Below are 27,529 nucleotides of genomic sequence, written 5' to 3'. Positions count from 1 at the left end.
GAACGTCTGGATGAGAAAGTGGAAGATTTGAGTCAAAATAATATGAGACTAGATGCCAAAATGACGGATGCTGAAACAGTGATGGAAAAGATTGATGACGATTTACTATTAGTCCAGCATAGAGAGATGGAGTTTGCTGTGAGAATTAGAGGGCTGAAGGAAGACCCTAAAGAAAATTTGAGAAAAGTGGTTTCAGAAGCTCTTGAGGAGGTTTGGGGGTGTTCAGCAGAAGATATTATGGTGGATATAGATAAAATATTTTGTGTTAATTCCTGGATTGCAAGACAAAGGAAGCTACCTAGAGATGTGGTGGTTTATTTTACAAAGAGAGCAATTAGAAATGAAGTTATTCAAGCTTTTTATAATAATAAATTTACAGTTGCAGAGCAAGAAGTTTTAATTTTAAAAGAGATCCCTCCAAGAATTTTAAGGAGAAGGAAAGAATTTGCTTTTCTCGCAGAAGAATTAAGAAGGCGGGATATCCAGTTTAGATGGGAGATACCAGTAGGTATGGTGGTGATGCACGCAGGCATGAGATACCGTCTTCTCACAGTTTTACAGGCATGTGATTTTTATGCCAATATTCTGAAGGCAGGCCCCATACCACTTCTGGAATCTAAAAGGAAGAATGGTGAAGGAGAGTGTCAACCACAAAGTGAAAGTATACAAGGTGCTAAAGGAGCTACGCAGCTGAAAGATGGAGAATTCCAGAAAGTTACAGGAGTGGATCATATTTCAGTATCAGTGGAGGAGGTCAGAGACCAAAGAATGACACGCGCTGCAGCTAGATGAATGAGGCAAGAGCAAGAACAGCAGAGAGTTATGATTGCATCTCAAAAACTTACTTACAGTGAAGCAGTGGGAGGAGCGAGGCCAAAAAGAGTGCAGGAGATGTTGGAAGAGGCACTCCAAAAGCTTCAGGTCGCAAAAGATGGCGACAAAGCTTCTAACTTGGAATGTTAATGGTCTAAATTCACCACATAAGAGAAAGAAAGTATTTCAATATTTAAAGCAATTTAAAAATGATGTTATCTGTTTGCAGGAAACACATATTCAAGCGGTTGATCAAAAGTACTTGGTAAACTTTAGGTTGGGTACACAGTTTATTGCTTCTGCACCTGATAAGAAAAATGGAGTTGTTATTTATGTCAAGAATACTTTAACAGCGAGTTTAATTGAAGCAGACAAACAAGGAAGATATGTTAGAATTGAATTATTAATAGAAGGCAAGAAAACGCTTTTGGTTGGATTATATGCCCCTAATCAACACCAAGGAGATTTTTACAATTTATTACACAACAAGATTATTCAGTGGGATTATAAATCTTGTATTTTTATGGGAGACTGGAATGGCGTCTTGGATGTACAAATGGACAAGGGAGGTCTTTTTAAGAGCAAGCCAAGTCATGCTAAATTGCCTAAATCTTTTTTTGAGATGAAGGAGGACTTGGAATTGAGAGATGTTTGGAGAGAAAGGAACTTGCAAGAAAAAGACTTTACTTTTTTCTCCGACAGGCATCAATCTTTCTCCAGGATCGATTTTGTATTAATTACTAATGATTTTTTTCTAGGATTAAGAAGATCAAGATTTGTCCAAGAACTATATCTGATTATAGTCCAGTATGGTTGGAGATAGAAAAAGATAATGGAGGCAGACGGTCTTGGCGTTTAAATGAAAATTTGTTTAGATACCAAGAAAATGTGGAAGAGTGTAAAAAACAGATGAATTTTTTACAATTAATATGCACAAAGGTACTACTATTGAGATGGTTTGGGATGCAAGTAAAGCTTATATGAGAGGTGTATTAATATATTTGAACAATAAACAGACGTAAATTGGAATTTAAGAGGAAAGAATTAGAGGAGGAAATTAAGGAAAAAGAAAAGGCTTTAATTCTGAATCCATTTGATGGGAAGATCAAAGAGGTAATTACCTTACTAAGGGGTCAGTTTGATATGTTAATGGCAGATCAAGTGGCAACTAACTTACGGTATGCTAGACATAACACTTTTTGTAATGCAAATAAACCAGGTAGATGGTTAGCTTACTTGTTAAGGAAGAAGCAAAGAGCTCGTAATATAGATAGAATAGAACATAAGGGTAAAGTAGTATACCAGCAGAACCTCATTAAAAAGACTTTTGTTGATTTTTATTCTAAGCTGTATGCTAGAGATAAGATTAGAGATGTAGATATAGATGGATATTTGATGAATGCTAATATTCCTGTTCTTACGCAAGAACAAAAGGAAGGGATGAACCAATTGATAACTGATGAAGAAATTTTTCTAGCAATTAAACAATTAAAAATAGGTAAAGCACCGGGAACTGACAGTTTGACTGCCGTTTATTATAAAAATTTACAGTTAGAAATGGTGGAACCTTTAAGAGAATTGTTTAAGACAATTCAATTGGGAGGAGGAGTGCCTCCATCGTGGAAAACTGCTTTTATTTTGTTGATCCCGAAGGAAGATCAGGATGCTACCCAAGCCAAAAATTACAGACCAATATCTCTTTTAAATACTGACTATAAGATATTTGCAAAAATTTTGGCCAACAGATTAATGAAGGTAATGCAACAAGTGATTCATAGTGATCAAACTGGATTTATAAGTGGAAGGCAAATGAAGAATAATGTGAGACATATTGTAGATTTATTGGAATTTTTGGAAAGAAATAATCAGATCCCCGCAGCGCTGATCTTTTTGGATGCTGAAAAAGCTTTTGATCAATTGGACTGGCAATTTTTGACAAAAGTATTAGAGAAAATGGAATTTGGGGAAAATTTTTTACAACCAATTAGGGCAATATTTCAGAAGCAAACAGCTCGTATAATAGTAAATAACAGTTTGACAGAATCATGCAATATTGAAAAGGGTACAAGACAGGGGTGTCCGCTGTCACCTTTATTGTTTGTTTTAACATTGGAAATTTTACTGATTAAAATACGAGAATCCAATAAAATTAGGGGAATTCAAATAAGAGATCAGGATTATAGATTGAGGGCATTTGCGGATGACCTGGTTATTACAGTAACTCAGCCGGATTATTCAGTTGTAGAACTGATGGAGATAATAATGTTATATGGGAAAGTTTCTGGATTCAAGATAAACACACAAAAAACTAAAATATTGTCTAAGAATATGACTGCACCACAAAAGGCTGCTCTAGAAGAGCTAACGGGATTTGAAATAGTTAAAAAGATTAAATATTTGGGGATATACTTGTCAGCCTCAAATGTGAAGTTATACAAAAATAATTATGAAATGTTATGGGGGAAAATACAAAAAGAATTAGATTGTCTTTATTGGGAAGAATTGCAGCAGTGAAAATGAGTGTTTTGCCAAAATTTTTATTTTTATTTCAAATGATACCTATACTTAAAAAGGATTTAAATTTGGAGGGATGGCAAAAAGGAATTAATAAATTTGTCTGGGCAGGGAAAAAGCCACGAGTTAAATTTAAGATAATGCAAGATACGCGTGAAAGAGGTGGTCTTAAAATGCCTAATTTTAAATTAGATTATGAGGCTGCTGCTTTGTCATCGATAAGTGACTGGTTTAATTTAACACAAGGGAGATTATTAAATCTTGAGGGTCATGATTTGTTATTTGGTTGGCATGCATATTTATTGTATGATAAGAAGGTGGATAATGTGTTTAAGATACATATTTTAAGGTATGCTTTGTTGCGAGTTTGGAAAAAGTATAGATATAAGTTAAATTATAAGATACCAATCTGGGCAATACCTAAACATGCAATAGAAAATATAAATGTGGGATTTAAACATGATGAGACTACATATAAGGAAATCTTAAGTTTAGAGAGGAATGTATGGCAATTAAAGCCATATAATATCTTAAAAGAAGAAAAGATTGTACAAACTTGGTTCCAGTATGGGCAGTTACAGGCAAGATGGAAAGAGGACCAGGAAGTTGGCTTTTCGATGACTGATGAAAATTTGGTAAAACAAAATAGAGATCAAGGTCAAGCACATATAAAAAGGATATATAATGCATTGATAGAAATTGATTCAGAAACGGAACCTGTTAAAGATTGTATGATAAAGTGAGCCCAGAATTTTCAAGAAGTTATAACAATGGACACTTGGGAAAAGATTTGGGTTAGAAATGTTAAATTTACACAGGCCCAAAATTTAAGAGAATTTTTATAAAATGTTTTATAGGTGGCACTTAGATCCTAAAAAATTAGCAAGTATGTATCCGAATTGCCAGCCCAATTCGTGTGGCTGTGAGGATGCAACGTATTTTCATATATGGTGGACTTGTAAAAAGGTTAAAGCTTTTTGGATTAAAATTTGGTGGAATATGCAAAAGATATTTAAGAAAAGGATAAAGTTTTCTCCGCAGTTGTTTTTATTGGGTATTATTACAGATACTACTGTTATGGATTTAAAGTTGATGTTGAATTTAATTATGGCAGCGAGACTTTTAGTAGCACAATATTGGAAGAAGGAAGAACTGCCGACTATAGAAGAGTGGACTTTGAAAGTTTCTAACTTGGCGGAAATCGCAAAGATTTCAGCATATTTGAAAGATCAATCGCAACAGAGATACATTGTGGAATGGAGAAGATGGATTGAATATATTCAGAATAAATATGGTACTAAAAAGTTTCATTTAGCATTTGAATAAGTAGTGGATTTTTGTGATGTATAACTAGTTAGTTATTTCATTAATATTTTGACTATGGAGAGTTAAATTGCGATAGAAGTTAATGTTTTATTTTTGTTAGCATATTTTAGATTATGCTTGTTTGTATTATTATACCCTGTATTCAGCTCTGGGAAGTCGGGGGGAGGGGAGGGGGGGTTGGGGAGAGGGGAGGGGGAGGAGGGGGGGTTGTATTCAAAATGTAAAACTTTTCAATAAAAAAAACATTTTCTACTTCCAATCCTAATAAACCATCACCTTAATAATAGAGTATCTTATTAGTTCAGATCCATCATCTATATACACTGGGCTAATCAATAATTCAAACCTATTTTCTTATAGTTAATTTAAATTTCTCTTGTTAATCTAAACCTTCACTATTGAACCAATTAATCCCCTGTTTTTTACTACTTTCTGACTATTTTAAATCTAGTACTCAAATTTCCTTTTATTTCAAAATCCTCCTTTAGCCCACTAACTGACAGTGTAGGATCCTCTCTAATAAAACAGGGCCCTCCAGTTTTTCAACCTATTTCTAGCTTTCTTCTTTTGCCAGCCAGGTTTGCATATCAATGCTTTTAAATCATCAGATAGGTCTCTCTTCATTCTTGTGTATATTATGTGGATTAAAGGAGACCATCTAGTTGCTAATTTTCTAAGACATCTGGCCCATTTATAATCATTAAGTCACCTTAATCTCCCAGATCCCCATGTTTGTTCTGGTATAGTTGTCTTCAATTCGATCTGGTCTTTTTCTTTCTCAGGTTTCTTGTTTTCATTGAAAGTTACTTCCAGTTTTGAAATTATTGTGTCATTATATGGATTTTCAGTAGACTGTGTTTGTTGTTCTGTAGAGTCCTCTGTGTTGGTGTTCAGTTGTTCCACTTCTGTTGTTTTTTCGGTTAGTAGTTTTCTAGCTGCAATCTGGAGGTAAGCTGGCACCTTTGTCTTTCAAATTAGCTTTAAATTTCTCAATATTTAGAAAAATAGCTTCAAGGATAGGTTTAAACATATCCCGAATCTGGAAGTCATCCTCCATTTCTGGCATAGTTAAAAATGATCTTTCTGGTGGAGACTATTTATTAAGAAAGTAAATGTTTACCTCCACTGTTCCTAAAAGCCAGTCTCACTGCCCAGTTGTTCTCTCAAAGCTAAGTTTGTGGTAAATAAAACCAAAGTCAGAAATGGGCTGCAAACAAGTCTCTTTGTCAGAGTAATAAAGTAATAAAACTGTTGTGCCAAGCTCACCACAAAATATCCCCGATAGCATTTAGAGTCTTTTTCAAATCCCAAATTAAAATCTTATCTACTTTAAATTCTTTTTTGGAAATAAAACAAAGTGACAAATTCCAATAAGAATAGGAATTTTTTGGGTTGTCAAATTCCAAACAAGAAATAAAATCCAGTTATATTAAGTTGATTTTTTCAAAGCTTTGTTTCCTCTAAGTCAGGGGTGTCAAACTCAATTTCATTGAGGGCCGCATCAGCATTGCGGTTGCCCTCAGGGGGCTGGGTGGGTATGGTCTGGGTGGGCGTGGCCTATTGGGTAGGCGTGGCTAGAGCGTATGGCCTACTGGGTGGGCACGGCCAACTCTACATCGTTTGCATCAAGGGTGCCTATGAGGCCTGGGCAGGAGTGGGACAGATCTGAGGGTCTCTGGCAGAAGGAGGGTCTCTGGGCCAGGGCCAAGGCAGTGGGGGCCGTTCCCTCACTGTTTCCAGGATGGCTTCGCGGGCCACATGAAACCATTTTGCGGGCCGGATCCGGCCCCCAGGCCTTGTGTTTGACATGTCTGCTCTAAGTAATCAGATGCTGCCATTTTAGAGGGTGGGAAAAAATTTTTAAAGAAGCTTTTAACAGGAAAAATACTCGGGATGCAGAGAAGATAAAATCTCGCCCAATTTCTTCACATTGCTTTCAAGTGCTTGTTAGTAAGTTTGGCCTGGCTGTCTGCAGCTTAATAATGAGCCATAAACGGCCAATCTTTTCCTTGTCAGTTCGAAGAGCTGCCTAGGGTCAAATGGGAGGGATGCCGCCCTTCTGCGATCACTCAGGGGTCCTCTTCACGCTCGCCGCCCCTCCAGGGTGACTTTCAACCCTTTTCAGGGTCCCCCGGCAGGAGAAAACCAGACGGTGGGGGAGACGATCTCTCCACATGTCTGCCAGGACTTCAATCGAAAACCGGAAGCCGAAATATTCCTCTCTTGATATTAACCTCTCCCAGTCTCTCACCATTGTCTGTTTCTTCCATTCTGCCCTTGATCTTTGCACAAAGTTTCTGATGTTTCTACTGACTTCTGTTATTTCTAGACGCTTGATTATCCAGTAATGTGGCAGAGAATTCAATGTTTTTTGTAGTCCATGCTACATTTCAATTGCATTTCCTTGTAGTATGTTGTTGTATGTTGTTAAATTGTTGGGCAATGAGTGAGTATAGACCAGTTAGATCAGGGCTTTTCAACCAGTGGTACGGGTACCACTTGTGGTACATTGGCACCTGGCAGGTGGTATGTGACCATCCTACAAAAGTAGCGGGGGGGGGGGCGGATGAGCTGAACTGGTGGCAGCACCGCACAAGCCTGAGAGATGGCTGGAGCTGCAGGGCTGTCAGGGCTCAGTGGAAGCACCAATCAACTGGAATGTTGCAGCATCTCCAGGGTCTTATGATTTACATTCAGATACTTGGCAACTGATTCATATTTATGACGGTCATAGTGTCCCAGGATCATGTGAAGTGACCAAAACCTGCTGCAACCACCCAGCAGACGGGAATAAAAACCAAACAACCCCACCCCACCCCCGCTACCAATCCTCAACAGAAATGCTCACAACAATGAAAACCTTGGACAGGAGGAAGAGCGCCAGCGGGCAGGCAGGCAGGTGTCTTGCTCGGCTGTGGCTTGGGGGGCACTTTTTTCAGTGCCATTGTAACTTCAAACAGTCACTAAGTGAACTGTTGTAAGTCGAGGACTTACAACATCATCCCTCTTTTTTTTGGTCATCAAGTTTTTGACACCTTGCTAGGCGACTGGTGGTACTCAGATGTTGTCGTATCCTAAAGGTGGTACAATGGGTGAAAAGGTTGAAAAGCCCTGAGTTAGAAGTTTCAACCAAAAACCATGCAGCTCATCTTCACCTAGTGCTGACCAATTCTTCCTTGCTCTTTTCTCTACAATTTCTGCTGTTGTTACTAGTTCTTCCATTTCAACTTCTTTTTTTTATTCTTATCCACCTCTTTTCACCAAGCTGCGTCGTCGTATTTCTTTGGGTTATTCAATATTTGTGCCCAGAGCTGCACTGCTTCTCCCTTGTCAGGTACTGACTGATTCACTGCAGTTTCTCCATTGATGGATTGATAGAAATGTTTCTGATTGGATTGAAATGGGAGGTTCTGCCTATAATTTGCAATTCGAGCTTCGTATTTGCTGATCTTCTTGGCTATAGCTGTTATTTGCTGCTTTATTATTTCCAGTGCTTCCTTAATCTTCCTCGTTTCTAAGTGGTATTTCTTGATTAGATATTCTTTGGTCTTCTTGTTCTTCAGTTTCTTTTCGTGTATCTGTTCTCGCTTGCTTGATTCTGATCAGCCTTATTGCTGATCTTATTTTCCAGTCTAATCTTCCATTTTTGTGGGGCACTGTTTGGTTTTTTTCTTCTTCTTTGCATCCCAAGTATTCAGTTATAACTGCAGCTGTGCTGTTTATTAGTTGGTTTGTTTCTTGCAATAAGTTGGTGCTTATTTATTTATTTATTTATTTATTTATTTATTTATTTATTTATTTATTTATTATTGGGACTTATATGCCGCCCTATCTCCCGAAGGACTCAGGGCGGCTAACAACAATAACATACAATAATACAGAAGTTAAAATAAAAATTAAATTAATGGCCCCTGTAGAATAAATTAAAATTAAAATTAAAATAAATTAAAAATTAGAGTTAAAAATTAAAAACATAATTAAAATCCCTGTCAGTCCAGGTCAGCCAGGTGGAAAAGGAGAGTTTTGAAGCCGCGGCGAAAGGACTGGAGATCTGGGGCCATCCGAAGCTCGGGGGGGGGAGCTGGTTCCATAGGGTTGGCGCTCCCACAGAGAAGGCTCTCCCCCTGGGGGTCGCCAGCCGACATTGTCTAGCCGATGGTACCCTGAGGAGGCCTTCTCTGTGTGAACGTACTGGGCGATGGGAAGTCGTTCCCGGCAGCAGATGGTCCTGCAACTATCCCGGGCCTAAGCCATGTAGGGCTTTAAAGGTAAGTACCAGCACCTTAAATCTCACCCGGAGGACAACCGGTAACCAATGCAGCTCATGCAGGAAGGGTGTAATATGGGAGTATCGGGGTGCTCCCATCACTACCCGCACGGCCGCACTCTGAACCAGCTGAAGCCTCCGGGTGGTCTTCAAGGGTAGCCCCATGTAGAGAGCATTGCAGTAATCTATACGGGAGGTAACGAGTGCGTGGGTGACTGTACGTAGGTCATCTCAGTCCAGAAAGGGGCGCAACTGGCGTACCAGGCGAACCTGGGCAAATGCCCCCCCTAGCCACGACTCCAATATGATCTTCAAAACTGAGTCGTGAATCCAGGAGGACGCCTAGATTGCGTGCTCTATCAACGGGAGGTAACATCTCTCCTCCTATAACCAAAGATGGAACCTCTTGGACTAAACGAGATGCCAGTATGTAAAGCCACTCAGTCTTGGCTGAGTTGAACCAGAGCCTGTTCTTTCCCATCCAAATCTGTACCGCTTCCAGGCAACGGGACATCACATCGAGGGCATCACTGGGTTGGTTCGGGGTGGAGATGAAAAGCTGGGTATCATCAGCATATTGATGATACCTCACCCCAAAGCCACGGATGATCTCACCCAGCGGCCTCATATAGATGTTGAACAGGAGAGGCGAGAGTACCGACCCCTGAGGCACCCCACAGCTAAGGGGCCTAGGGGTTGACCTCTTCCCCCCTGCCAACACCGTCTGTGAACGGCCCGAGAGGTAGGAGGAGAACCACCGCAAAACGGTGCCTCCCACTCCTAACCCCTCAAGACGACGCAGCAAGATACTGTGGTCGATGGTATCAAAAGCTGCTGAGAGATCTAATAGGACCAGGACAGAGGAATAACCCCTATCTCGGGCCCGCCAGAGATCATTCACCAGCGTGACCAATGCCGTCTCTGTGCTATACCCGGGCCTGAAACCCAATTGGTACGGATCCAGATACTCAGTTTCCTCCAGGACCAAAGGGAGCTGCCGTGCCACCACGGTCTCAACAACCTTCACAAGAAAGCGAAGGTTGGAGACAGGACGAAAGTTATTTAAAATAGCTGGATCCAATGCAGGTTTCTTGAGGAGGGGCCTTACCACCGCCTCTTTCAAGGCGGCAGGGAGGTACCTGTTGTGATTCAGGGCCAGCCTGTGGGTCCGGCAGCCGGCTCGGATGTCTCGGATGACTCAGACGAGGGGGAGGAGGAGGGTGTTGAAGACGAACTTGCTGATGATGGCTTGGAGGCTTCGCAGAGCCCCCAGCCAGGGCCCTCTTCTCAGCTGCGCGAGCCCGACAGTGCGGATGATGATGACCCACAGCTGGCCCTGTTCAAGGACGCCCGACGCAGGAGGCAGTCAAGCAGGAACAAGCAGAGAAAGGCTGTGGGACTCCTCGGAAGGAGGCACAGGGAGGCCACGCCCTGAACTCTAATAAAGAGAGTGTTTGGGGAAGGGCTGGTTGCTGAAAGCAACCGCTCCGTTTGAGGATCACAGTTCCGGTGTTTTGTTTCTTGTTCTGTTGTTTTGCTTGTGAATTAAACTTGGCAGACGCCTTCCAGCCTCAGTTGTTTTCCAGTCTCTACCGTTTGTACAGGGGTTGCCTTTCTGCAAGGCCGGTAGCAGGCTGGTACAGAACAGTACCCTTCACTCAGTGAGGCATTGATAACTGCTAGGAGCCAGCCTCGTGTAACCTCCCGAGACGCATAGACCAGCCAGGAGGGACACGGGTCCAACAGACATGTGGCGGCACTTAATTTCCCCATGATCCTGTCCACTTCATCCGGAGTCACAGGATCAAACTCTTCCCAAATGTTCTCGGCCAAACCCATCATTTTCCTCTCGTCAGATACTGCCCAGTCAGAGTCCAGACCAGCCCGAATCTGAGCAATTTTGTCCACCAGATATTTACTAAATTCCTCGGCCCATCCTCGTAAGGGGTCCTCTCCCGTCCCTTGATTTAAAAGGGAGCGGGTCACCCTAAACAGGGCGGCTGGGCGGTTATCTGCGGACGCAATGAGGGTGGTGAAGTAAGCATGCTTTGCCACCTCCATTGCCACAAGATAAGATCTAGAAAAAGATCTTAACTGTTTTCGGTCAGACTCGGACCGACTGGTTCTCCAAACGCTTTCTAGGCCCCTTCTCCGGCGTTTCATCTCCCGCAGGTCCTTGGAAAACCAAGGAGCAAGCCGGGACTTGCGCCGGGTCAGAGGCCGCAAAGGCACAATGTGGTCAAGAGCCTTCGACGCAGCCTGTTGCCAGGCATTAACTAAGGACTCGACCGGGCTGTGGGAGAGGAGGTAGGAATCAATCCAAGCACCGTCTGGAACCTGTCTGGGTCCATCAGGCGCCTGGGACGGAACCTTCTGGTCGGTTCCGCCTCCCGGTAGCGGGGAGTGACTTGACGGAGGCCCAACCGCAGGAGATAATGGTCTGTCCATGAAAGGGGTTGAGATGTTGGAGTAACCCCCCCCAGACCATTTAAGCCACTGCCCAGAGATAAAAATAAGATCAGGCATGTTTCCCCCCTTGTGAGTTGGGTCCTGAATAATTTGGGTCAGGTCCATGGCCATCATGGAAGCCATGAACTCTCGGGCCACCTCCGACGAACCGCCCAGGGAAGGCAGATTAAAATCTCCCAGAACCATAAGTCTGGGAAATTCAACCGCCAATCCCGAGAGGGCGTCAAGTAGCCCGGGCAGAGCCGTTGCTACGCAGCTTGGAGAGAGGTATGCAAGCAGCAGGTCCAACTGACCACCAGTACCCCACCTTAAGAGGAGGGACTCACATCCGTCTATCTGAGGGGCAGTGGCCTCCCGTGGACGGAGGGTCTCTCTAATAACGACTGCCACGCCACCTCCCCTACCCTGAGCCCGAGGTTGATGCAGCACACGGAAACCTGGAGGGCATAAGTCAATCAGAGGGACCCCTCCCTCTGGGCCCAACCAAGTTTCCGTGATGCATGCCAGGTCTGTGTCCTCGATCAAATCACGGATGAGGGGAGCTTTATTCACAACAGACCTGGCATTCAAATAGATCAGCCTGAGCTCAGGTGTCTGCCCTCCCCCTTCCCTGGTAGAGCAGGTGAGAGCCAGAGGGTTGGAGCGCGCCACAGCTCGAAAATAGCAGGGGCGTGATCCCAGATTACGATATGGCCCTCTGTTCATCTGCCGCCATTCCCAATCACCATGGGGATCGCTATCGCTTATACTTCATATTGCAGTATTTGCATCTTTTAATGCTTGTGCTAGTTGTTTCTGGAATAAGCTTCAATGCAGGCAGCCTTATTCTGATGTTTTTGTGCTGTTATAGATGCTCAGTTATTTGTTTCAATTCTTTTACTTCTTTAGTTAGGGGGCTTTGTTCCTCCTGAGGCAGAGGAGAGGGTGCCTGTTTCCAATGAAAACAGTTGTATATCTCTACTGGATTCCCCCTGATTTGCCTCTACGTTTTGAGTTATTTCTGTCAAGGCTTTGATTTCTTTGCCCTAGGTAAACCTTTGCAGTTCTTCTAATTCTGCCTCTGTGAATCCTTTATTTCATCGTATAAATTGACATTGATCTGCTAGGCTCTGTTCTGTTATTTCTGATTCTGAACGTTGTTCTTTCCAGAACTGGTGCATTCGTTTCAAATATCCTCTTCTTGTTGGACTTGATCTGTAATAACAGATCATTGTTTCTTTGTTTTCAATCACTGTATATTTGCAACGGGTAAACACCTTTTCTTCCAGTAGTTCTGCAGCTGGTTGCTCAGCCAACTGTCCTGAGTCCTGTAGCCCATTTTTACCAGATATCCAGGAACTCCAACATTTGTTGTGGACCTTGTTAACCTGGGCGACATCCGAGCTCGTATGGCTTTCTGAAATTTACATATTTTTTATGGGAGAGACACTCTTGTCTGATTCCTCTGATGAGACCTGTCCAGTATGGTTGAATCTCTGGCATAGCTCTCATCTTCCTCAGAGCACACAAGCCCCACAACCATGTCAAGGTAGTGTCTCACTGGGGGATGATGGTGAGGATGATGTTGATTCTGGTGTAATCCTAGGTTGCATTAATAGAATCACAATCCCGTGAACTATTAGTACCCCTTAATAAAGCCTTAGTAAGATCAATACTGTGTCCAGTTTTGATCACCATATAATAAAAAAGATGTAAAGACTTTGGAAAGAGTGCACAAAAGAGCAGTAAAGATAATTAGGGGACTGGAGGCTAAAATGTATAAAGAATAGTTGCAGGAATTGGATTTATCTATTCTACTGAAAAGAAGGATTGGGGTGACATGATAGCAGTGTTCCAATATTTGAGGGGCTGCCACAAAGAAGAGGGAGTCAACCTATTTTCCAGGCACCAGAAGGCAAGACAGGAAACAATGGATGGAAACTAATCAAGGAGAGAAGCAACCTAGAACTAAAGAGAAATTTCCTAACAGTGAGAACAATTAACCAGTGAAATGGTTTGCCTTCAGAAGTTGTGCGTGCCTGATCACTGGAGGACTTTAAGAAAAGACTGAACAGCCACTTGTCTGGAAGAGTATAAGATCTCCTGCTTGAACAGGGGGGTTGGTCTAAAAGATCTTTCCAACTCTGTTATTCTCTTAATTTAATTTATTTTAGTCTGAATTAATATAACCTACTACAATTTCAAGTAGATTGTAAATAGAACATAGCAAACTATTTCTGCCCATTATCATTTCTATATTATATAGGGAAAAAGTATGAATATTAGAATTTGCTAGTTGTTGAAAAATGTTCATCTGAAATTGGGAGAGTGGGAACAATGTAAATATTAAGGTTAATTTCTTAAAAATACTGTATTCAGATGTATATTTTACGTGTGATTTTAGTATCTAGAGGAAATTTTGCTTTGATGTGGACGCTGGAGTGTTTGTAGGATTTATAACTTAGCATCTATTTTAGCAGAATCTGAACAAGAATTGATTGAACAAGAGGCAAAAGAGTTGAAGAAGACAATGGATCTCAGCATTGTTCGTTTACGGTTCAATGCCTATCTTCGTGATAGTAGTGGAAACTTCACTTTAGCATTAAATTCTGTTATTTCTGACCCCATTCATGATAGCAGTAAGTTTTACTTTTGATCCATAGCTGTGTTTAACATGGTTTAGGGGTACTTACCACAATATATTTCTGATTTGGGTTTGGCAGGATTGCACATGTACATTTGTGAGTACTTTTCAATATTCATATATTTACAGCATTGCTGTAAGGCTGCTGTAAAATGTGTACAAAAAGCTAGATCTTGCTGTATACCCAGATTGTGATGATTTTTCTATGCCATGAAGATAAAAAGCCTAATATTAATACATATTTTTAGAAGAGTTTGGTAGACTTCTTACATGGCTCTGATCCCTTGTTGGTCCAGTGAATATTGTATTTTCTCCTCTGTCATGCCCACCTGGAATGAGGAGTTCATGGATTAAATGCAGTCCCATTTTTGTGATCTCTGGAGACTCCCATGTCATATTTCCAAAATTTAGCAGCAAAACAATTTAATGGTTTTTTTGACAATTTAACAATAACATTAGCACTTAGACTTATATACTACTTCACCATGCTTTACAGCCCTCTCTAAGTGATTTACAGAGTTAGCGTATTGCCCCCAACAATCTTGGTCCTCATTTTATCAACCTTGGAAGGATGGAAGGCTGAATCAACCTTGAGCTGGTGAGAATTGAACTGCTGGCAGCCAGCAAAATTAGCCTGCAATACTGCATCCTAAGCACTGCATCACCTTTATATAAAATGCATATAACTTGCACAAGCTATTTTTATAGCCCTCAGATTCCTAAAAATTTTCAATCTTATCCAGTGATTTCACTGATAGGAATCTTAGAGCTTTCAAATTGTAGTACAGGTAGTCCCCGGTTAACTATAATAATTGAGACTGGGAATTCCATTGCTAAGTGAGTTGTAAAGTGCAATGTGAAGCAATAAGATAGGAAAAAAGAGAATGCCTTGTAGTTCCTCTCTTTTTCCCCAGTCAGGTATTGCAGAGTTTCTTTGCTAGAAGGAAATTAAAACTGTGTGACTTCCCTTTTTCTTTTTTGTTAAATGAAATATATTTGCAAGGTGAATCATCTTGCATCTGTTTGTTTGAGTAGCCATAAATGCTGATAGAAGTCGGAGAGGTCCATGCCTGGAATTAGTATATCCCAGGGGTAGGCAACCTTGGCTCTTTTATGAATTGTGGACTTCAACTCCCAGAATTCCTGGCTCAGGAATTCTGGGAGTTGAAGTCCACAAGTGATAAAAGAGCCAAGGTTGCTTACCCCTGGACTATATCCCCAGAGATAAAAAGTTCTTGATTTGTTCCATCTCTTGAGGAAAATTTGTATTCTGGAAAATAAATAATGCCATTAATGATGGCTTTTGACCACAAAACTTTTTCTTTCAGGCCTTAAATGAAAAGTTCCTTTATCCTGATCTTCATATCAAAGTTTTAGCAGAAGAGTTTCATATTTTTTAATATTTTATTTTTATTTTTTTTGGAATTAGTAGGATTTTCTTGCTTCCTTCTGAATGTGTCTAGAACCTACCACAAATTGAAATAGCAATCTTTCTGCTCATGTTCTGTGTTCTTCACTGTCTATTAAAATTAGCCAAAATTATGATCCTTATAATCTAGTCATCTAGTACATTTTCATAGTTTTACAATTGTTCCAGAAACAATTTTATATATCTGTGAGTTTTTTTATTCTACAGAATCTCCTGGAGCTTCCAATTTAAAAATATCTCGGATGGATAAGACTGCAGGCTCAGTGCGAGGTGGAGATGAAGTATATTTGCTGTGTGATAAAGTTCAGAAAGGTAACTACCATATCTAAACCTGCTTATTTTTTGGCATTGTACTTTACTTCTGAAATAGATACAAAAATGTTATTTTTTAGAAACATGCATTTGATTTCCTTTGTCCTTGAGAATGAAATCCATTTTCAAAATGTATTAGCCTCATTTTTTGCCCTCATCTAGTCTACCACTACATTTCTCTTAACTTGCATGATGTGGAGAAACACTACTAGAAGTCATCAACTACCTGATAGCATCTCACTATCTCCTAATTTTTATGATGGACAATATATGATAAATTTAACAATGCAGTAATATAATAGTGAATGGGACAAAGTGGGGTTGCGATGAGTATTAATAGTCCAATGTTACCATTTTTTGCCTCCTCTGTTAGATGATATTGAAGTGCGTTTTTATGAAGATGATGAAAATGGTTGGCAGGCCTTTGGAGATTTCTCCCCCACAGATGTGCATAAACAGGTATTGATTGATTGGATGCTGTGGGGTGCTTTATGATTTTGGAAACAGTAATAAAATCTTGAAATGCTTTAAAAAATAACTACTAGTAATTGCAGCTGATGAAGCAATGCTGTTATGTAATCCTGTTGCCTAGTCCCAGACAGTAATCCTGAACGATATAATGAATTAATTAGTTCTGAATTATCTTCAGAGGCAGCTGTATATGTATTTGCATTGAGATTACTATCTGGCTATTCCTGCCTAGAAACGGAAATAGAGTAGAGTAAGAATAGAACCTAACCTAACCTAACCTAACCTAACCTAACCTAACCTAACCTAAGAGGTCTTCTAGTCCAGCCCCCTGCTCAAGCAGGAGAACCTATACCATCTCAAACAGGTGATTGTCTAGAACATAGAGTAGATTGTCAGAACGTAGACTAGAGTAGAATAGAATAGAATAGAATAGCCCTTGTTGAGCCATTCTGAATATCTTCTTCAACCAATCAGCTATCTCAGTTGCATAATGATCCCAAAGTTCAAAAGAGATCTCTTCAATGCTCTTCTAACAGCCGTAGCTGAAGGAAGTTATTAAAAAAAGCCCTTTGAACAGAGACTGCCCATGTAGTGGTGGAATAATTGAATCAATGGAACATGTTATGCTCTATTGTCCTTTCCATGCAGGAGTGCACCAGGGGACAGCACGATTAGAATAAATAATTGGTTAGACTAACATGAATTTAGCTATGGAACTCAAGAAGCCTTTTAGAAGTCTCTCCAGGCTTACTCAGTTCCCATAGCTATTCATCATATGGTTTAGCCTCAAGTCTCCTAATCATCTTTGTTGCTCTTATTTGCACTCTTTCTAGACTCTCAACATCTTTTTTGTATCGTGATCAAAATTGGATCCAATATTCCAGTGCGTCTTACCAGTGCAGTATAAAACATTACTAACACTTCACATGATTTTTATACTTTCCCTCTACTGATGCAGCCTAGGACTGCATTAGCTTTTTTGACAGCTGTAGCACACTGCCCCCTTCATGGATTACTGCACCCCTTCATGGATTACTGCCTTGTCGTGGCGAAGGGGCTTGCGTAATTCAATGAAGCTATGAGCTATGCCGTGCAGGGCCACCCAAGACGGACAGGTCATAGCAGAGAGTTCTGACAAAACGTGATCCACTGGAGAAGGAAATGGCAACCCACTCCAGTATCTTTGCCATGAAAACCCTATGGACAGTACCAAAAGGCAAAACGATATGACGCTGGAAGATGAGCCCCTCAGGTCGGAAGGCGTCCAATATGCTACTGGGGAAGAGCAGAGGGCTAGTACTAGTAGCGCCAGAAAGAATGAAACGACTGGGCCAAAGCTGAAAGGACGCTCAGCTGTGGATATGTCTGGTGGTGAAAGGAAAGTCCGATGCTGTAAAGATTTTTTCTCCATAGGAACCTGGAATGTAAGATCCATGAATCAAGGAAAGCTGGACGTGGTCAAACGAGATGACAAGACTGAACATTGACATCTTAGGAATCAGCGAACTAAAATGGACAGGAATGGGTGAATTTAATTCAGATGACCATCAGGTATACTACTGCGGGCAAGAATCCCTCAGAAGAAATGGAGTAGCCTTCATAGTCAATAAAAAAATAGGAAAAGCAATACTGGGATACAATCCTCAAAATGACAGAATGATCTCAGTTCGAATCCAAGGCAAACCATTCAATATCACAGTAGTCCAAGTCTATGCCCCAACCACTGGTGGTGAAGAGGATGAAGTTGACCGTTTCTATGAAGCCCTACAGCACCAAAAAATGAAGTCCTTATCATCATGGGGGATTGGAATGCTAAAGTAGGAAGCCAAAATATAACCAGAATAACAGGCAAGTTTGGCCGTGGAGTACAAAATGAAGCAGGGCACAGGCTGATAGAATTTTGTCAAGAGAATACGATGGTCATAGCAAACACTCTTTTCCAACAACCCAAGAGACGGCTTTACACCAGACGGTCAACACAGAAATCAGATTGACTATATGCTCTGCAGCCAAAGATGGAGAAGCTCTATACAGTCAGTAAAAACAAGACCAGGAGCTGACTGTGGCTCAGACCATGAGCTTCTTGTTGCAAAGTTTAGGCTTAAATTAAAGAAAGTAGGGAAAAGCGCTAGGCCAGTCAGGTATGAATTAAATCATATCCCTGTTGAATATACAGTAGAGGTGACAAATAGATTTAATGAATTAGATCTGATAGACAGAGTGCCTGAAGAACTATGGACAGAGGTTCGCAACATTGTACAACAGGTAGCAACCAAAACCATCCCAAAGAAAAAGAAATGCAAGAAAGCAAAATGGCTGTCTGAGGAAGCTTTGCAAATAGCTGAGGAAAGGAGGGAAGCGAAAGGCAAGGGAGAAAAAGAAAGATACGCCCAATTAAATGCAGAATTCCAAAGAATAGCTAGAAGAGATAAGAATGCCTTCTTAAATGAACAATGCAAAGAAATAGAAGAAAACAATAGAATAGGGAGGACCAGAGATCTTTTCAACAAAATTGGAGAGATGAAAGGAACGTTTCATGCAAAAATGGGCATGATAAAGGACCAAAACGGCAGGGACCTAACAGAGGCAGAAGAGATTAAGAAGAGGTGGCAAAATTACACAGAAGAACTATACAAGAATGAGCTTAACGTCCCTGATAATCACAATGAGGTGGTCACTGACCTTGAGCCAGACATCCTAGAATGTGAAGTGAAGTGGGCCTTAGAAAAGCTGAGCAACAACAAAGCTAGTGGAGGTGACAGTATTCCAGCTGAGCTATTCAAAATCTTAAAAGACGATGCAGTAAAAGTGTTACACTCAATTTGCCAGCAAATTTGAAAAACTCAACAGTGGCCACAGGATTGGAAAAGATCAGTTTACATTCCAATTCCAAAGAAAGGCAGTGCCAAAGAATGTTCAAACTATCGCACCATTGCACTCATTTCTCATGCTAGTAAAGTTATGCTTAAAATCCTACAAGCTAGACTCCAGCAGCATGTGGATCGAGAACTACCAGAAGTACAGGCAGGATTTCGAAGAGGCAGAGGAACTAGAGATCAAATTGCTAACATACGCTGGATCATGGAGAAAGCTAGAGAGTTCCAGAAAAACATCTACTTCTGCTTCATTGACTATGCTGAAGCCTTTGATTGTGTGGATCATAACAAACTCTGGCAAGTCCTTAAAGAGATGGGCATACCAGACCATCTTATTTGTCTCTTGAGAAACCTATATGCGGGCCAAGAAGCAACAGTGAGAACTGGACACGGAACCACTGATTGGTTCAAAATTGGGAAAGGAGTCCGGCAAGGCTGTATACTGTCGCCTTGCCTATTTAACTTATATGCAGAGCACATCATGAGAAAGGCAGGGCTAGATGAATCAAAAGTTGGAATTAAGATTGCCGGAAGAAACATCAACAACCCAAGATACGCAGATGATACCACTCTAATGGCAGAAAGTGAAGAAGAACTGAAGAGCCTCTTGTTGCGGGTGAAGAAGGAGAGTGCAAAAGTTGGGTTGAAACTAAACATTAAGAAAACCAAGATCATGGCATCTGGCCCTCTCAATTCCTGGCAAATAGATGGGGAAGAAATGGAGGTAGTGACAGATTTTATTTTCCTGGGCTCCAAGATCACTGCAGATGGGGACTGTAGCCAAGAAATTAAAAGACGCTTGCTCCTCGGGAGGAAAGCCATGACAAATCTAGACAGCACACTAAAAAGCAGAGACATCACCCTGTCAACAAAAGTGCGTATAGTCAAGGCTATGGTCTTCCCAGTTGCAATGTATGGCAGTGAAAGCTGGACCATAAGAAAGGCTGAGCGCCAAAGAATTGAAGCCTTTGAACTATGGTGCTGGAGAAGACTCCTGCGAGTTCCTTGGACTGCAAGGCAATCAAACCGGTCAGTCCTAGAGGAGATCAACCCTGACTGCTCTTTAGAAGGCCAGATCCTGAAGCTAAAACTCAAATACTTTGGCCACCTAATGAGAAGGAAGGACTCACTGGAGAAGAGCCTAATGCTGGGAAAGATTGAGGGCAATAGAAGAAGGGGACGACAGAGAATGAGGTGGCTGGATGGAGTCATTGAAGCAGTAGGCGTGAGCTTAGATGGACTCCAGTAGATGGTAGAGGACAGGAAGGCCTGGAGGAACATTGTCCATAGGGTCGCGATGGGTCGGACACGACTTCGCAACTAACAACAACAACAACAGCACACTGCTATCTCATACTTAAGTGATTGTCTACTAGGCCTCCTTGGTCCCTCACAGTTAACTCTTGTTGAGCCATGTACTACCTATTCTAATATCTGTGCATTAGGTTTTTCTTGCCTGTGTAAAACCTTACTTTCCTCACTGAATTACATTTTGTTGGATAAGGTCTATGTTCAAGTCTGTCAAAATCCTTCTGGATCTTGAACCTGTCCTCTAAGATGTGAACTATTCCCCCTCACTTGATGTCTACAAATTTGGTGTGCTCCCCTTCTGTCCCTTCATCTAAATCATTTATGAAGACATTGAAGAGTACTGGGTCTAAGACAGAACCTTGTGGCACCCCATTCCATGTTTCCCTCCATAGTTCCATTGAAGGCTACATATTGACTGCATTTGGTCAGCCAATTACAAATCCATCTGGTGGTGATGCTGCCTATTGTACATTTTTTACCTTACCAAGAACTAGGCTATGGTCTACTTTGTCAAATACCTTATTGAAGTCCAAGTGTACTATGTTCATAGCATTTCATTGGTCCACTAATTTATTTACTTTGTCAAAGAATGCAATAAGATTTGTCTGGCATGATATGTTTTTGACAATCCCATGTTGGTCATATTTCCTGGTTAAGACTGAAAAAATATTAAAACAAAGGAATGGTCATGCAGACCTAATTTAAAGCATGGGATGCTTTGAAGATGTCTGAAAATTAGCTAGTTTGAAGGGCTACCTGGTAAATGCAACTCATAGTTTCTAAACAGTGCTTCTCTTTTCATTTCTTTTACTTTCCCTAATTTCCATCAGTTTTTCTCCCTTGCTTATTACCATCCTGGATCCTTCTTCATCCTCCATCCTTTTTTTTAACTTTCTTCTGGAAGAATGGAAGAATATATTTTTAATTATATCATTCATAGTGGTTTGTGTATGCCAAAGAATAGATTCGTCAGTTTACAAGTTGAATGTATAAACGTCTTCCTCAAAATTTGATCAGCATCCTATAACGGAATTATTTTGGGAAACTTTGGGGGTAAGGTTTCAAAATAAATTCTCTTAGTTCCATTTTTGAATTTGAATTTTTAACTGCTTGTCTTCATTTGTTGTATATATAAATAATGGAAGTTTAAATGTGTTATTGTATGGCATTTTTGATTTTAATTATATTATGATGCTTTATTATTACATTGTTTATAGATGTAAATGTTGGTTTTCTCAGTTGCAGGAGACATGAATCTAATCACTGAATCAAAAATAAAATTTATAAGATTATTAATTTTATAAATGGATTTTAGATAATTTTATTTAATTCAGTTCAGTTAAGCGAAAAGGGTCTTGAAGCTGATCATTTTTAAGGCATGGCTTCTGGCATTTACAGATGAATACATGGAAATCCATGCATATGTGTCTCATGTAAATATATTAAATTTAGAATCTCTGGGATTTGTTTAACAGTCCTGGGTTAATAAGACTTACCAAGCATTTGTTCAGTGACCATTTGAAATTATGAGTGCTGAAAAAATAATTTTACAGTCCATTTATGACCATTTACGCAGTAGAGTCTTTAGGAATACCAGAATAACAGAGTTGGAAGGGACCTTGGAGGTCTTATAGTCCAATCCCCTGCTCAGGCAAGAAGTCCTATACCACTTCAGACAAATTGTTGTCCAAACTATTCTTAAAAAGTTCCAGTGTTGGAGCATCCACAAATTCTGGAGTCAAGTTGTTCCACTGATGAATTGGTCTAGCTGTCAGGTTCTAGGTTCTTCTCTCCTTAATTAATTTCCATCCAACCTTTTCAGTGACATGATTCAACTTGATTAGTTTCCCTTTGTAACTTTCTCAGTGAGGTGATCACCATTACAGTCACTATGCATTTTCTGTTCCTAATTTGTGTTTTTTTTTCTTTCTTCCCTCTTTATAGAGCAGAGAGATTGGAGAGAAAGGGATTATGAGAGAATGAGTTCTTTGCTCTTCTACGCACTGAAAGCAGTATGAGTGCACTGGCAGTCCTGGGCTGTGAACTGTCGGCAAATTATGCAAATAGCTTACAGTACATTTGCATCCTCCCAATTGTGGAGCAGAGGGATTGGAAAGGGTTTCAAGAGAGTAAGCTGCTTCTATATTTTGCCCTTCGCTCACAGCCTGGGCTGTGGTGTGATTGCATTGCTTAAGATGCGTACAAGATAATAAGCAGGCACTGGAACATTCCAAAGGGTGTAGAAGTACAGTACATATGAAGCAAACAAAAGCAAAATGTATGAAACTGAGTAGTCTTGTCTCTTTCTAGCTGGAAAGCACAGTTGCAGTCATGTGATTTCCCACTTAGTGATTGCTTTGCTTAGTGGCAGAGTTGCTGGTCCCAATTAAGAAAGCTAAACTAGGACTACCTGTAAATTGATTTCTTTATGTCCTTATAATTGCACATAGGAAAAAGTGTGTTTATGCGCTGCAAGGTTATGTGACATATGTGATTGCACTAAACCCATGTTTTGTGTCCTTGCAGTATGCCATCGTGTTCCGTACTCCGCCTTATCACAAGACAAAAATAGATCGTCCAGTTACTGTGTTCCTTCAGTTGAAGCGCAAGCGAGGGGGTGACGTGAGTGACTCCAAGCAGTTTACATACTACCCAGTGGTAGAAGGTACAGGGCACTCCATGTGATGTGCTACTTTTGGTGTTCAACATTGTGGCAGGGCACATCATTGATTATTCTTCTATATCTTTGGCTGCAGATAAGGAAGAAGTGGAAAGGAAGCGTAAGAAGATCTTACCTCAGTTTCCCCAGCACTTTGGTGGTGGTGCACCTATGGGAGGCGCCGGTGGTGGAGCTAGTGGATTTGGTTCTAGTGGAGGTAAATGTTAATACTTGGATTTACTGGGTTTTAATTTTTTAATAGTCTGTTGCAATTTAACTTGAAATCAAAGGCTTTTTATTGTAGATGTGCAAAACTCACATGATGTTCAAACAATTTTACACTTGAAACACTCATTTTAACCTTGAACCTTTGCAAAAGTGTTCTCATGCTATTCTGCTTTTCTGGTGTATTCTAATCTTGTGAGGTTGGAGCAACCTTGAAATATCCTGTTCAATGAATTTATTTTTTTTGTACACCTATATTTTTATTATTAAGCTCTCCAGTTGCTCCTAGTGTGTTACAATTTTCTTTCAAATACAAAATACAAATACCAACTATCTTATTTTAATTATTGAGTTGGGAAAGCATAATTTTTGAGACAACTTCTTATGTCATCCACTTTCTTTTAAAAGGTTTGTTAATAATGTCAGATGTCAGATATTTTGCTGAAATCAACTTGTTAATTTATTTATAAACTAACTAGCATTTCTATGCCACTCGACTGCCAATAGCTCAGAGTGAATACTGTGTTTTATATTTACACCATTTTCACAGTCTGTTAAAACAATTATCTAAGAAAATGAAATAATCTTAGACTGGCAATTTCTTAAAAAAGCTATATTTATTTTTTGGTATTTATTAAGTGATACCTTGAAGATAAGTGATTTGCTCTAGAAAACTCTCAGGTAATATTAGAATAATAGATGTATAGTATCCAGCTTTTGGTAGGGACGCGGTGGCTCAGTGGGTTAAGATGCTGAGCTTGTCGATCAGATGGTCGGCAGTTTGGCAGGTCGAATCCCGAGTGCCGCGTAACAGAGTGAGCGCCTGTTACTCGTCCCAGCTTCTGCCAACCTAGCAGTTCGAAAGCACGTAAAAATGCAAGTAGAAAAATAGGGACCACTACGGTGGGAAGGTAACAGCGTTCTGTGCGCCTTTGGCGTCTAGTCATGCCGGCCACATGACCACGGAGACGTCCTCGGACAAGCGCTGGCTCTTCGGCTTTGAAACGGAGATGAGCACCGGCCCCTAGAGTCGGAAACGACTAGCACGCATGTGCGGGGGAACCTTTACCTTTACCTTTACCTTTATCCAGCTTTTTATCTTTTACCCGTTTTTGAACATTGGGACAATATTTCCATTCCTTATGTTGTCTGGTCCATTTTCATATCTAAGATTAGTTATCCTGTTCTACTTTACTTCCTCTACCAATTTGATATGCATTGCATCCTCTTGTTTAAGTCATTTAATAGAAATATTTAAGAGTATTTCTTGCTGCATATACTGAAGAAATGTTTATGAGCATATGTTGTGGATGAAATATGTATATTTGTGAAGACCTTAGTGCTCTCTGAGCTTGTTGTTTGCTTGCAGACATTTTGTTGCCCAAGTAGATAACAGCGAATGTGGAGTTTGCGCCCTGTTTGATATAGAGTGTCTTGTGCTGCCAGTGTTGTTGGGGGCCTGGTTTTCTCTTTAGTAATTCCTTAATTAGATATTGTTTTCTGCTTGTTCCTTGATCTGATGTTATTTGATAGATAGGATATGTTCTGGTCTTTTAGTTTTCTTCTTAGCTTTTTTATTGTCTCTTTTGAATGGTTGGTAATGTGGTTTATATCAAATAAGAAAAACAAGAAATAAATAAGAAAAAGAAAAATAAGAAATCAAAGAAGAAACCAGCATGTGTCATGTTCCGACAGATATTACTTTTCAAAGAACTTCGAGATATTGTTTACTTTAAAGAATTTTTATTCAAATACAGTGGCATTGGCACGTACATGGTCGAAGCCAAAATCTGAATTCCCCTCCCCTAAACACATAGTATCAAAGCACAATTCCCTCCTCCAATTGACAGTCATAAATCACATTCTCCAATTAGTTTGAAATGCAAACCTTCCCTCCAGTTGTTAACCCACCATTCCTTATCATCTCTTATTTCAAACAACCTTGAAAAATACTCTACTGCAATGTTGTTATGTCTAACTAATTCCCATACACATTCTTCCCCCTCCCCCCCAGAATCATCTAATTCTAACTCTAAAATAACACACAGGTTAAAGAGAAAATGGCTGCATCTTCATATATTGTCAAAGCAAGAACATCCGATGTTAGCAGCGTTGACATCCCATACAAAAAGGATAGATCCTGTAATGTAAACAAAAGCTTATGTCAGGGACTATCTTTCGGTTTGTTGGGGTGTCATAAAACCTTTTGATGAGTCGGTCAGCTTTCACATTGCTAGATTTCACCCAAGTGGCTTCACACGAGTGTCACTTCCATCGTACTAGGTACTGCAATTTCCCTTTAAAAATTCTAGAATCAAGAATATGTTTCACTTCATAGTGAGTGATCCACTACTGAGAGGCGCCCGGGTGCCTTCTTAGGGGAAGGTCTTAAAGTGGAGCCCTGAAAAGGTTTCAGTAAGCTGCAATGGAAGACCGGGTGAATTCTTCCTAAAAGCCTAGGGCACCGGTCGGCAACCTGCGGCTCCCAGCCATTTGCAGAAAGAGAGACAGAGAGAGGCACTTGTGCTTCTTTTCTCTCCTCTCTCTCTGTGTGTGCGTGTGCGCGCACACGCGCGAGAGGGAAAATGGCTGCATATATTGTCAAAGCAAGAACTTCAGATGTTAGCAGCGTTTATAGCGTGGTTACAGTTGCAAGAAAAAGTATGTGAACCCTTTGGGATTACGTGGAGTTTTGCATGAATTGGCCATAAAATGCGCTCTAAATGTCATGTAAGTCACAATGATAGAAAAACACAGTCTGCTTAAAATAATACTACACAAACATTAGCTGTTCTCATGTTTTAATTGAACATAAGATGGAAACATTCACAGTGCAGGGTGGAAAAAGTATGTGAACCCCTAGCCTAATGACTTCTCCAAGAGCTAATTGGAGCCAGGAGTGAGCCAACCTTGACTCCAATCAGTGTGATGATATTGGATGTGTTGCTGACAGCTGTCCTGCCCTTTAAAAACACATACCTGTTTTGGGTTTACTGGTCTCAAGAAGCACTGTCTGATGTGAACCATGCCTCGCAGAAAAGAGCTCTCAGAAGACCTACGATCAAGAATTGTTGACTTGCGTGAAGCTGGAAAGGGTTACAAAAGTATCTCCAAAAGCCTTGATGTTCATGTGTCCACGGTAAGACAGACTGTCTACAAATGGAGGAAGTTTAGCACTGTTGCTACACTCCCTATGCATGGTCGTCCTGTAAAAATGACTGCAAGAGCACAGCGCATAATGCTTAATGAGGTAAAGAAAAATCCTAGAGTGTCAGCTAAAGACCTACAGAAATCTCTGGCACATGCTAACATTTTTGTTGACACATCTACAATAAGGAAAACATTAAACAAGAATGGAGGACACCACGGAGGAAACCATTGCTGTCCAAAAAAAATATTGCAGCACGTTTGAAGTTTGCAAAAGAGCATCTGGATGTTCCACAGCACTACTGGCAAAATATACTGTGGACAGATGAAACCAAAATTGAGTTGTTTGGGAAAAAAACACAACACTATGTGTGGAGAAAAAAAGGCATAGCACACCAACATCAAAACCTCATCCCCACTGTAAAACATGGCGTGGTTTGGGGCTGCTTTGCTGCCTCAGGGCCTGGACGGATTGTTGTCATTGATGGGAAAATGAATTCCAGAGTTTATCAGGACATTTTGCAGGAAAATGTACAACCATCTGTCCGCCAACTGAAGCTCTGCAGAGGATGGGTGATGCAACAGGACAATGACCCAAAGCATACAAGTAATTCAACAAAACAATGGCTTCAACAGAACAGAATATACCTTATGGAGTGGCCCAGTCAGAGTCCTGACCTCAACCCGATTGAAATGCTGTGGCATGACCTTAAGAGAGCGATTCACACCAGACATCCCAAGAATATTGCTACACTGAAACAGTTTTGTGAAGAGGAGTGGTCCAAAATTACTCCAGATCGTTGTGCAGGTCTGATCTGCAACTACAGGAAACGTTTGGTTGAGGTTATTGCTGCCAAAGGAGGGTCAACCAGTTATTAAGTCCAAAGGTTCACATACTTTTTCCACCCTGCACTGTGAATGTTTCCATCTTATGTTCAATTAAAACATGAGAACAGTTAATGTTTGTGTAGTATTATTTTAAGCAGACTGTGTTTTTCTATTGTTGTGACTTACATGTCGTTTAGAGCGCATTTTATGGCCAATTCTTAGGTTTTTGATATTTCTCCCGGCAATCTTAATTCCAACT

The 27,529-nt window shown here is 40.6% G+C and overlaps 1 protein-coding gene across 5 annotated transcripts in view; it reads left to right on the top strand.

The window, feature by feature from the left end:
- The window catches only part of NFKB2 (nuclear factor kappa B subunit 2), a 102,552-nt gene that overhangs the window by 11,135 nt on the left and 63,888 nt on the right, over positions 1 to 27,529 (top strand). For 3 of the 5 annotated variants that reach the window (XM_081329250.1, XM_081329253.1, XM_081329254.1), the window contains 5 exons: positions 13,846 to 14,007; positions 15,649 to 15,753; positions 16,127 to 16,212; positions 22,938 to 23,076; positions 23,168 to 23,287. In XM_081329250.1, coding sequence (XP_081185376.1) covers positions 13,846 to 14,007; positions 15,649 to 15,753; positions 16,127 to 16,212; positions 22,938 to 23,076; positions 23,168 to 23,287 — 612 coding nt within the window. The remainder of the gene's footprint in view (positions 1 to 13,845; positions 14,008 to 15,648; positions 15,754 to 16,126; positions 16,213 to 22,937; positions 23,077 to 23,167; positions 23,288 to 27,529) is intronic. The other 2 variants (XM_081329251.1, XM_081329252.1) reach the window with 2 other exon arrangements.

This window comes from Vipera berus (assembly GCF_964194415.1).
Source record: "Vipera berus genome assembly, chromosome: 5".
Classification (NCBI taxonomy): Eukaryota; Metazoa; Chordata; class Lepidosauria; order Squamata; family Viperidae; genus Vipera; species Vipera berus.
This window is presented reverse-complemented; position numbering and strand designations above follow the sequence as displayed.